This window comes from Micrasema longulum, unplaced genomic scaffold (genome assembly GCF_059751315.1).
Source record: "Micrasema longulum isolate JH-2025_06_02 unplaced genomic scaffold, ASM5975131v1 h1tg001129l, whole genome shotgun sequence".
NCBI classification, from domain to species: domain Eukaryota; kingdom Metazoa; phylum Arthropoda; class Insecta; order Trichoptera; family Brachycentridae; genus Micrasema; species Micrasema longulum.
In genome coordinates this window covers 16,809-30,000 of record NW_028278317.1, presented here as the reverse complement: position 1 = coordinate 30,000, position 13,192 = coordinate 16,809, and the positions used below count along the sequence as shown (strand labels likewise).

General features: G+C 34.2%; 1 protein-coding gene across 1 annotated transcript in view; it reads left to right on the top strand.

The window, feature by feature from the left end:
* Positions 1-13,192, top strand: part of LOC148276907 (uncharacterized) — a gene marked incomplete at its 3' end in the record, with an annotated part of 180,715 nt that overhangs the window by 152,808 nt on the left and 14,715 nt on the right. Inside the window, exons 12-15 of the mRNA XM_088233603.1 lie at positions 381-494; positions 1,293-1,503; positions 3,216-3,369; positions 4,619-5,419. Coding sequence (XP_088089729.1) covers positions 381-494; positions 1,293-1,503; positions 3,216-3,369; positions 4,619-5,419 — 1,280 coding nt within the window. The remainder of the gene's footprint in view (positions 1-380; positions 495-1,292; positions 1,504-3,215; positions 3,370-4,618; positions 5,420-13,192) is intronic.

Here is a 13,192-nt window from a genome sequence, read left to right as displayed (position 1 = left end):
TTACTGATGGATTTCTCCGTCAGCGTCAGCACAGATTGTTTTACTTGCCTCTGGTAATGCCGATTGGAAGAGCATTCAGGCAGCTAAACATGATTACTTTGGAGATCGACATCTTTCATACCAGTGAAAACAAAGAGGCAAATACTCTTGTTATTGGGAATTATTGAACCATTGCTCAAGAGCTCCAGGCCTGATTTAACGCCTTAAATATTTGATTTGTTTGTAATGGTATTTTGGTGCAATGAAAATTAATTAGAATTAAAACTCTAAAAAATCATACAGTTTCCTTTCTTTCATTTCAAATTCTGCCTCTCTTGCATTTATGTTTGCTCGGTCTTCAGTTTGAGTTTTCTTAAAACCACGATTTTTTTTTCTTTTAGACTGCCTATCACGACGTGACTGCAGCCGCTGGCTTAATGGGTCCAGTTGGTGAAGGAAGACCTTTACTCTCTGTTGCAGATCTGGAGAGTCGATTGGTATTCACGAGATGTAAAGTAAGTTCAACTAACTATAATTTAAATCATCGAGATAGATGGATACCTTTATAGAAATGGATAAAATAGAAAACATAAACAATAGGAATGGAAATAAGGGAACATCTTTACAGTCAAGATGACGATTGATATACAACGTGTGATAACATAAACAATTGCGTGTCAGTTTCCATCTTGGAACATGCAATGGTGTCCACAAAAAGCCTTCAGTCTTCAGTTTTTAGACCACGTATGAACGAATTCGGCAATCACGACCTTCGAACCTCAACTCAATCACTGCTGAACATATTACTTATGAATTCATTTAAGCCGAATTATTTTTAGTGGTCAAAAGCAACCTCTCCGGTTAACAAAAGTAGGGAAGAAAATGCCGAACACTCCTCTAGTGGTAATGTCTATAATTCTTGTTGTTCTTCATTGAATTGAAAAAATAACATTTTCAGGCGTTGCCTAGTATGTAAGGGAAATAATTCAATTAAATGAATCTCACCCGCATAAATAAAGGTTTCAGCTCTTTAACTTTACAAACATCAACAGATGAAATAATTAAATGAATATAGATGTTCAAATATGGGCAGAATGGTGAATGTTACACAGTGCGTAAAGTGGTCACTTAAACCAGCTGTTGACAAGTCATAAGCCCTGTAGGCCTGGACTTCTATATTACCTTCTCTTAAATTTTCTTCATCTCTGTTGTAATATGTCTACTCAATTATAACTTTAACATGAACAAACAATACATTGTTCCAAAATAATCTGTTAAATCAAGTTTTCATAAACATGTATTTTTTGTTCCAGCCCTTTGTGCTGGCCAAGCCTGGTCGCCAGTGGATATTTGGGGGCGATCTGTTCAGAGTGGAAGGTCGAGCCTGTCGCTCGCACTGGGCGCTGCTGTTCTCCGACCTGCTGCTGTTTGCCACCGTCTCCAGGGACCGGGTGCTTTTCATCACTGAGGAACCTCTGCCCATCGCCAACATTTCGGAGACCTGTTTTAGCATTAGGAAAAGGCGTAAGTACAGATATCAATAGTGATCTAACTCCACAGAGAGTCGTTGGCAGACCCTTGCAGGTAATATTTTGAATTCCGGATTGGCAGAGTGGGATTCGAACCACTGTTATCTGCCACAATGAGAAAATACAGTGGTTTTTAAAAAAATATTAGAGTGTCAAAAAAAAAATTGTGTGCCATATTCACATCGCTATGATTTTTTTTATTTTGAAATTACTCCGCCCTTGACGACACTTACTTGTTCTTATCTGTGAGTTGTTCTGACATTTAAAAGTAAAACCGCATAGAAAAATGGCTTCTCAGAAACCGGAAATCTATCACAATACATGTCAGCTCTAGCATTGATTGGTTGATTCACAAGAACTTGTGACGTCGTTCAAATTAATTCACATTTATAAAAATAATTTTCATAATTTTTATTTCGAATTTTTATTGCGTGTAAGATAACATTATTCAATTTCCCGTAGCGTTTAACTTCCTTATGGGACTAAAACCATTTTATTTACTATAATATAACACCCAGACCAATTGAGGAAAAAATAATATATTTTGTGTAAAATAACAGTAATCCACACATTATGTTGAAATTACAATAATCCACACATTATGTCGAAATTACTATAATCCACATATTTAAATAATCCATGTATCATGTCGAAATTACAGTAATCCATATATTTTGTCGAAATTATTAATTATAAATGAAACCCCAAAAACCGATCCAAGCTTTATGTGCCACTAAAACCCTTTTATGTACTATAATATAACACCCAGACCAATTGAGGAAAAAATGTTTCTTTTTTTTTCGTGCTACTGGCGAGGAATCGATCCCGCGACGCCATTTTCACAGTTGGCCATTTAACCGCTCAACCTGCGTTGCAGCATCCAAATATAACATCTTTTTAGTGACATAATATATTATGTCAAAATAACAGTAATCCAATAATAACAATAATCCACTCATTATGTCGAAATTACAATAATCCACTCATTATGTCGAAATTACAATAATCCACACATTATGTCGAAATTACAATAATCCACACATCTATGTATATATAAAAGGCAATGTCAATGTTTTCCTCGATGAACTGAATAATTACCGCACCGATTCACTTGCGGTTTTCAGATAAATGTACGTCTTTGCCACGAGAAGGTTAATAGCTCATAAAATCTTCAATTTATTAAGTAAAAAAAAAGTTAGGAGCGTAAATGTTTTTTTTATCCATCAGCAGGGTTGCATTCGCCGAGAATTCGAATACAAAAAAATGGACACAGGTTATTTTTTTATTATCGAGGAGGCATTTGCAAGACAGTGACAGAAAAACAATGTTCGAACACCTATTTATCAAAATTCTCTGTCCTCACAATTTATCTAAACCGAAACACAAAAATAATAATGTACCCGAGTACGTACATATCGAAATTGGAATAAAAACAATAATTTTCGATTCGATTCGATTTCGATTCGAATAATAAACTTTCGATTGTGTTCATTTAATCTATTTAGTAAGAACTCAAATCTAGCAATAGCAAAGCATTGCCGGGTTCAGCTCTTTATGTCTAAATTACTATAATCCACATATTTTAAAAATCCACATATGTCGAAATAACAGTAATTCACATATTTTGTCGAAATTATTAATTATACACGAAAACTGATCCATGCTTTGTGTGCCATATGTTTTGTGACGTTTTATTTATATTTGCAGCGACAGAATTCAGGATAGGGGTAGGATCCGGCAGAGCGACCAGCCCGACCATGAAGTGCGGTCCTCCAGTTCGCGCGAGGACTCGAACCATTGTACTTCGGGCCCCAACCACGGACCTCAAAGCTGTCTGGCAAACACTTCTTCTTAGGCAAATGTAGGTTCATAACCAAACAATATACATTTTTTAATAATGAATATATCAGTTCATATTTAAATTTATTTCAACAGAGCGGGAAAACATTTTTGAGAAGGGAATGTGGAAGTCTAGGCATTTACAGGGCTTATGACCTGTCATTAGCTGGTTTAAGTGGCCACTTTAAGCCCTGTAAATGCCTAGACTTCCAATTAACTACCTGGAAAAAGAAGAAGTATGAAAATTTAAAAAATTGTTTTCAGGCGTTGCCTAGTAGGTGATTTGGTTCAGCCGGATGAATCTCACCCACGTGATAAAGGTTTCAGCTCTTTGACTTCACAAAAGTCAACAGATGGAAGAGTTGAGGAAATGTGGATGTTCAAACATGGGCAGAATGGTGACTGTTACAGTGTGTAAAGTGGCCACTTAAACCAGCCAATGACAGGTCATAAGCCCTGTAAATGCCTAGACTTCCATATTCCCTTCTCAAAAATGTTTTCCCTCTGTTGAAATAAATTTAAATATGAATAACTCCCTAGGGAGGAAATCCAGCCAGTCTGCAAGCATTTGGACATACTCAAACATTGTTATATCAGTTCATTGTTAAGTCAACAATATTTCGAGTTTGTCCAAATAATTGTTTATTTTTTTATTTTTTATTTATTTATTTTTGCACCACAACAGGCCAGGAGGCCCAATTACAGTGGTGAATTACATCTCAGAACACCCAGGCTTGAAAAAAAATACATTTTTATTTTTTTGTGTTCTCACCGGGAATCGAACCCGGAACCTTTCGTGTGTGAGTCAAGCGTCTTGACCACTACACCACGGAAGCCACTGTCGTAATAATAGTCGACAAAGACTGGGTTTAACCCCCTTAGGAATCTGGATAGCTGAAACCTTTTTTGATGTGGGTGAGATTCATAGGACTGAATTATTTAACATACTAGACAACGCCAACACCAACGCTTGAAAACATTTTTTTAAATTATGCAATTTAGTATGGATGTTCAAGCGTACGCCAAATAGTGAATGACGGGTCATGAGCCCTGCAAATGCCTAATTTTCCGTACTTCATCATTCAAAATGTTTTCTATCTCTGTTGAAATGTTTTAACTGTGAAATCGTTTAATTGGATTTATTATTGTTGAATGTAATTATGTATTTTTAATTTGTTTGCATTAAGCTGTGTGATAAAATATAATAAATAAAAACATTAATCTATGCTTCAAGAAATAACTTATTCATTGAATTAAAATGTTATTTCCAGACTGAGGGTGAATTCCTCGAACGGGACTCCGCTGAGCTCTCCCATGGAGTCTCCCGCCCCCCTGGGCTGCTACTCCGAGGTGACACTGGATTCCCAGCAGCATCAGGTACCCCCCGCACCGTCCCTGAGCTTCAAACACCGCCACAAGTCACAGGAAGCTAGACAGTCCGATCCGCGACACCATTCTGTTAGCTTCGCCTCCACCGGACCTGTTTACGATTCAATATCCAAACTCTCCGCGATCACTTGCAACATAATAGAGGAAGAAGAGAGGGCTGTCATTCGATCGTTTGAAATCCTCAATTCTAGCATTAACGAAGAAATCTTCGCCAACGACGACAATGCGCACTTTGTCAGTAATGAAATTCAGAATAGTACGAAGACTCCCGACACTCCCCCTCCCAACATTTCGCCTTCTGCTGAGTCTTCAAAATACTCCCAAACGTTTTCTTCTCATTTCGTTTCTCTCACTAGTTTAGAAAAAGCCAACTCGGAAGAAAATTACTTCCCTCGAAGGATAGACAACTCCGAAGGGCCTTCCTCTCCAAGTGCCATTTTGACCCCGTCGACGACGGATTTTATCCTCGATCTTAGGAAACGAGATCATTTCGGGGAAAACGTGATTTTAGATGAGGACGATCCAGATATTTGGGATTCCGATGGTCTGTGTCGGTGGGAGTCGTTCGAAGCAGACCTAGCCTTAACAGACTTAAATTTAGACCCGTCTTTCAAAACAGACGTAGAGGAAAACATCTACTTCCGAGAAGATTTTCCTTATAGAAGATCAAAACAAAATCCCCCGTCTTCTTTGGATCTCTGATCTTTGATCCCGATTTGTCTTTCAGTGTGAATTACACCTATTTTTAACTTTCGTAATCCATTATTAAACTGAGACCTTTTTGAACAATTTTAAACAGTATTTGCGGCTCTGTGGGTAATATAAAACCTTGAGCAATTAGGCAAATGGTTGAGCGTAAATATGTATATTTTTAATAAATTAAAAAGTAACTTTTGTCAATGGTATGTTAAATTGTTTCTTATTGCGAAGGCTGATCAAAATTTTTATAAGTGTTTTGTAAATTTTCTTGTTAGCGCGTGTTTTGAATGGAAGTTGATCGAAAATTTACTGCCGGTAAAGAAGTAATGATTTCTTCCAACATATTTTGATAAATATCACCTGCTTAATGGTTGTGCATACAATTTGGCTTTGAAACTGAATTCGATGTATCGCATTAATGGTACAAGGATCTTTTCCAGTTCTGACTACCTCTATTACATATTTCTCGGTGTAAAATTTCAAATTACAGGGCATTAATTTTGATAAATGTAGAATTAATGATGGATATGTTGTTTTAGCAATATCTAAATTCTAATGAAATTTCAATGTTTTTATGATTCTTTTTTGAGGTAATAATCGAGACGATAAATCGGTAAGTTTGATATGATTTTACATCAATTTTAGGGTTTTTAATTAGTAAACAAATAGGTATCATACAATTTTTAACAATTTTACTCTTTGTAACAATCTGGTCTTTTAATTTGTTAGTTTTACAATTAAAAACCGTATTTAAAACTAGAACTTTTTACTGTTTTATGTAGAGAGATTCAGTTTTAATGTGTTAGAAATCCAAAATAGTGTAATTTTTAGTTTGAAAAATTATAGTCTTTATTTTTATTGGAAACCATTTATTGTAGTTTTGTCAAAATTTATGTGAGTATTTTGCGGCGCTGGCGTTGATTACAAAGTGGAAAATGTCTAAAAAGCTTCGTACGTCTGCAATTTATTAAAATAAATTCGAATTTATTCTATGTAAATAAAACTATTTTCCAAATAATTTTACGTAAATGTGTGTCAAGAGTAAGTAGTCCATTATAAATGCAGGTTTTAAATCTCAGCGCTGTCAAGATAAAAAAGCTAAAAATAAACATACCAAAACCTAGCTCTCGTTGCCTAAACAAAAATAAAACATTATCAATTAAGTGAAACAAAAAAAGCATCTTTAAATTTATACATTCTCATCATAAATTTACCATTTATAAATTTCTATGACTACAGACAGCCTATTTAAAGTCAAAATTCGTATTTCAAATTGTCTGAATGCAAATTTTAATCTAAAAATGAGTATGTGCGTAGAGATGAGTAAATTATTTTTTTTATCCTTAAAAGTCTTCTGTTTCGGAGTATGAAACATTTGGACGGCTGTTCACAATAGTTGTATATTTTTCTAATTTTTCTATATTTGTTATGTCTCTCACCTATTCCGGTAATTTTTCAGACTCGAATACGTTAAATTTTTACTAAGATATACGCTCACTAGTACTGTAGTTTAAAATATTGACAAAAACCAAAATAACACTCAGTTAAAATAAGATATTTTAAATTATTTTTTATGTTGCTAGTCAAGTATACACGTGCGAATTCTTTGACGATTTGGCTGTAAACCTTAATACAATTTAAGCCAAAAACACATGTATCCGAGATAGACATTTGCAACTGTTTTATTTCCACTCCCATGGGCACAAACACACATATTTTACATCTTACACTAATATTGTAAAATTGGAATTCAATTCCCGCTTCTCCACACAATGAAAAATCAACCGAAATTATATTTTTAGAAGTTGCGCATAAAAGATTTTAATAAAAGCATCACAAGTAAAAATCATCGCTAGCATCGCAAATAGTCACTTAAATTTATTTGCCTTCCAAGGTAAAACGTTGTTACTGTAATAAGTGTGATTTGTAAAAAGCTGTTTTTAGAAATCTTTGAGATAATTGAGGAATAAATTTATTTCTTTTAAACTATTTGTTTCATTTTACCTGCTTATTTAAACGCTGACATTAAAGGTGATATCTGCGATACTAGCGATCATTTGACAAGTGATTAACTTAGTTAAGAGTTTTCATTATGAGTCGTTATTTTAAATTTAACGCTATTTTTCATGTATTCATTTTTAAACTATTATGATTTAAGTAGTAAACACTATGCGATTAATGAAAACGCAACGATAGATACTTTAACTAAATAATGTATGTTATAAAAGTGGTGAAAATTCATTTGTACATAATGTACCTATTAAACAACTCATGCGGGTCACTTACCTTGCTGTTGAAATCCCCAGCAACAGTGATTTATATAGGGAAAGCCACAGCTGTGGCTGGCTGCTTGCGGGTCATATGGAGAAACAATCACATGTAAACCAAAGTTAGGTTAGAATATACAAGACATGCGTCTGACCCTTCATGACCTACGGGATGGAAGTGAGAGCCGATACTAACTGGACAAAAAGCCTTCTTAGAGTAACAGAAACGAGAAGCCTACGCTCCATCGCAAGTAGAACTCTCATAGATCGGATCAGAAACGAGACGATAAGGTCTGTCTGTGGCGTTAAAGACGCAGTGAGGCGGGAAAGATGAAGACGGGCGTTTGGAGGGACCGTGTGGACCGCGTGGAAGATACGAGGCTTGCGAAAATTACTGGCTGAAAACCCTAGCAGCAGAAGACTACAAAAAAGTCCGCCGAAAAGATGGACGTCATCATCCCAGGACAGATCAACGCCACAAACAGGTCATCCCATCTAGGCCAGCGGTTCCTGGAAGGTGTTCCGCGGAACTTTGGGGTTTGAAGCAGCGCTGCTATTCCGAACACTCTCGCGGCCGTAGAAAACATTTTTTTAGCGCGTATTTTGTATGTGAATACGCGCTATAAAAGCTTTTTCTACGGCCGCAAGAGCGTTTAGAATAGCAGAGATCTCCGTACTCAATTGTCGGTCATTAAACTTAATTTTAAAATTGTGCAAAAAATCATTCATCATATTAAATATGCGGAGTAAGGATTTTTAAATTCAAAACATAGTCTTTCTTTTCAAGTCGAACATTACAACCTCTTTTATTTATTGGGGGACTTAGTCCATTCAAAAAATTGCACACACAAAACTTTATAATACATACAGGCACAATTGAATAAAATACAAATAAAGAAAATCAAAGCCTTGACAAAAAATAAATAAATTACTACCTCAAGACGAGATCTGGTCAAGAAAATTAAAGCTAGGACAAGAAAAAAAAATACTACATCAAGACAAGATGATCTAGAAAGAAATCTAGAAAGACTGAAACATGCAAACACTGAGGTGTCATGGGTTTTAAAAAGTAACATTCTTGTCAATTTACTTTTTCATTGTCTAGGTGGAGTTCAGACAAAAAAAGGTGGATCGATTTGGGTTCCATAGCCAAATGAAATTGGAAACCGTTGATCTGAACCCAGATGAAGAAGAAGGAGAAAACTTACTACCAAAATGCAAAATGTTTTAATAAAAAAAAAAATAACATGCAAAACAAGTAGTAAAACAATCACCCTATTGCGTGAATTATATATTCTCTATAAGGGTAATTTCGAAAAGTGCAGTCATAAATAGCCGCATTGATCTTTCGATGAAAGTCCATTACAATTTAACATATTACAACAGAGATGAAGAAAGCTTTTTATAAGAGAATATGAAAGTTTACATATTTATAGTGATGGCTTATTGCTAAAGGAAATACCTTCTTAAATTGGTCAAAATTTGTACTTTGTTCAAGCGACTTTTTGCAAAGTGACATTACATTTGTTGGGGACTATTCTATATGAGGTGTGCAAAAATACCACGCCCCGAAGGAGGAAAATTTAGAGGGTGGACTGCATTTGAAGGAAAGATTATGAAACCTGATGTATAGTCGTTGCCTGATAAGAATTTAAACGCTCACATAGTGACCGTAGGGTAAAAGATTATTTTTTTATTAATCAATATAGCACATAAAATGATACATGTATTTTTCTAATACAATCTACTTTTATATATTTAGTTAATCATTAATACTGTAACTTCACGAAAAAGAGACAAGTCCTTGTGCTTGGCTACTGACGTACACTGTTATAATGATTGAGTAATTTGTATTTATATAATTTTGAATATACTTGAGAAAAAAAAATAACTAAACGAAATAAAGAGAAAAACAGAAAACAATAATACAGAAATACTAATTAACTCTTAAAAGACTGTGGTAAATAATCCCTTTGCGCGCGGTGATGTACATCGTGTTACCACTTGTAAAAGACGGAATACCCTTTAAAATTCAGGCATTAAAAAAAATAAAAAAATAGAGGCGTACTGTTTAATAATTCTTTTTCCATAATTTATGCAAATAAAGATATAATTTTGCCCTGTTGTAGCAAAATAAAATAAAAATCATAAATACGCTTCTCATATTGCGCGCGTGCGTCCCCCATCACAGTCATAAACCGACTGAAGACTGAATCTGTTTTACCCAACACCCGTCACAGAACAGCGTCTCTGTCTTCCTTATTATGAGTTCTGTCTTCGTGCTCTCTCTTATTAAAATGTGTTGTTGAATTAGCGGACATTCATTCTTCGCGTAGCAAAGATATTTTTTTTGTATTAACATCCAGCATAATTATACAAATTTTACTTTCCAAATCCGGTGTGAAAATGTCCATTTGAAGATTACAAAAAATACTATTTTAAGGTTTTTAAAAATAAGAGAGATATATCAAATCTTGTGTCCTGTGTCGACTAGTGTGACATCACAGCCACACAAGAGTTAAAACCGATGGCTGTTTTAACTCGGGTTCGAAAAATTTCTTTAAAATTATTTATTGATATAACAGTTTTAGTTCATTCGGTGGATTATTATAATTTTTTATACCTTTGAAAACAAAACTATTTTGCCGATGACTAGTGTGGAATTTCAGATCATTGATATTATTTTGATATCTGATTAACTTATTAATTTCAAATTCGTTTATTTTTTCTCTTTGTAAACTTGTATAATAATAATTTAATATCGTGAGCACACAACGAAGACTGAACAAATCAGAATTCTAGTTTGTTGGCAAATCAAGATTGAAGTTTTTACGTAGTCACACACTAATAATTTTGCTATGCAGTACGATTTTGATTTTAAGTTTTTTTTTATTTACAAAGACAAAGCATTAGCAATGTATTGTGTGTACTAATATTAACAGTTTTGATGTTGTCAATATTTCCTATAGCAGATTTTTCATTACCTAGCTTAATCAATATACTATAATCGATTTCCTAAAATACTTTGAAATATGTGTGGACTTGTTTTTTCAGTAAAATATATTATCCAACACGGTGAAAAATTCTAAAAAAATAAAATTACGGCCACTGTTCGTTATGTGCTCACGACGTACCATCTGGAACTGGGAATGAGAAAGGAATAAGAATCGGGTTGTGGTCCCATGGTAGTGTTGTGGACTCACGGGCCAAAAGTCCGAGGTTTGAATTTCACTCTACCACAACTTGATTTTAATTTTTCTAACAAAAGTTATCGGCGACTTTTAGGAAATGGAAAATTAAAATATTTGAGTAAATAATAAGCACTCAAGTATTTCTATTTTACAAAAAATATTTTTAGTAATCATTTATTAGATTCATGTAAAAAAATATATGATCGCAATAATTAAGAATGTTTAATTTTCGTGTTATTTAAAATGGCGGCTCTTATTGGATAAGTACATTATTTACAAACTAGAAAATACCTATATTGGTTAATAGCTGACTTAAATTATGATTCAGAAGTTTATCACGTAGATTTTTAAATATCATAGTGAAAACCAGAATATTATTTAGATAATTAGAATGTATTCGTAGCTACAAAATGTATTTTTTGTTAGCATCAATCAAAGAAGTGTTTTTGTAAAAAGGAATATCATTAAAAAAATTGTAAAAAACACATTTTCCAATAGGTCCCTAATCATTTTTACCCACTTAAAATTTTAGTAAGCTTCTAAAAAAAAACGCACCAGGGCTGGTATTCTGAACGTTTTAATAGCGCGGTATAGCGCCTATTTACGTACTATTTCTTAATAATACTATTCAGAATTTTCTCTACCCTAGGGGTAGTTCCTCTTCTTTAGTAGTTAATCTGGGGATTTTTATTTATGCGACTTCACTTTGCCTCATATATGGCCACAGTGATGATTAAACGTCCGTATAAAACTGTTTAATAAAGGGAAAAATAACGATTCAACCCATTTAAGTGTTTTGGGTAATGCTTAAGGTGGCAATAATGTTTTACAAATTACAACGGGGCCGAAAAACGTTTTAGAGAATGGAAAATGGAAGTCTAGGCATTTACAGGGCGTATGACCTGTCATTGGCTGGGATGAGTGGCCACTTTACATACTGTATAACATTGACCAGTTTGCCTACGTTTGAATATTCATATTTCTCTCCCTAGGAGGTGAAATACAGTATTTTGTCCGCAAACATTTGGACAAACTCAAAATATTTTAGCAATTATGTTTTAATTTTTGTAATTTTTTTTAAACGCCCTTGTGGGTTTATTAAAATTATCATTTTGGTCTCACGTGATCGTATTTATTTGATATTTAATCATCAGTGTGGCTATTTACGAAGCAAAGTGTAGTCGCATGCAAAAAATAAAAACCCGCAAATTAACCCTCGGATTCAGAATAGCCCCCCAGAGCGATAATAATGGCACAAGTCCAAAATTCTCATTTTCGGGTTAAGTTTGGGGAGAAATGCTCCGGAGTATTTTGCATCCGCAAATACTAGTTGGCCTGAATAGCAAAAATGTTAATATTAAAAGATTTTTTTAAAACTCAAATTGAAGACAATAATGGCGCATGATCATAAAAGGAATAAAAGAGTGGAAAGAAGGGGAGATTAAGGAAGAGAAAAGATATGTATAGTCACTAGTTCATATGAATCAACCAATGATAAGAGACCTATGAAAAAATTCACTTGCACTTTCTGTCAACGGATCAATCGGCTGAACTGACCGAGAAGCGGAAGAGAATTTGAGACGTCACACGTCGAGTGATTTCAGAAATGCAAAACTTTAAAAAATCATACCGCTGATCTCACGATACATAACTATTTTTGGCTTAAACTAAATCTAATAATAACTTCCTCATTGCGGATAAGAGGGTGCTTTGAAAATATAAACGAAGAGAAAAACCATGAACTGATAAGCATTGAAATTTTTCGCTCACATGTACAATGTACAGGAACATTTGGACCGTAAAGTTTTGCTTCGGTTTTAGGCACGGAGACCATTTGAGCAGTGATCCCATATTTTTTTTCTACAATTTACAAGACAACGACACAAATTTTTTATTTCAATTTTCAATTTCAATTTTTATTTTATAAACGTTCATGTACATTACAAAAAATTTCAATGCATACGTAACACGAAAAAATTAATACTAAAATTTAAATATACAAATATGGTCAAATAAAAATACCCAGCAATTATAGAAAAAGAATGTTATCCTCTCTGAACTTTTTTTCACTAATATGAAAGATGTCAATATCCGAAGAGATGCGGTTGAGTAAAGACATTGCTCTTCCTACTGGCATTACCATCGGCAGGTCGGTTCTGCAATCAGGAAGATAAAACAGCTTAAGCTGTCTATGTCTAAGGTAGTCATTAGGAACATAAAGAAAAATACTCTCCGTTACACCTACGTTGATCGTAATACCACGGATCAATCGGAAAAAATACATAAGCAAGTATGCATT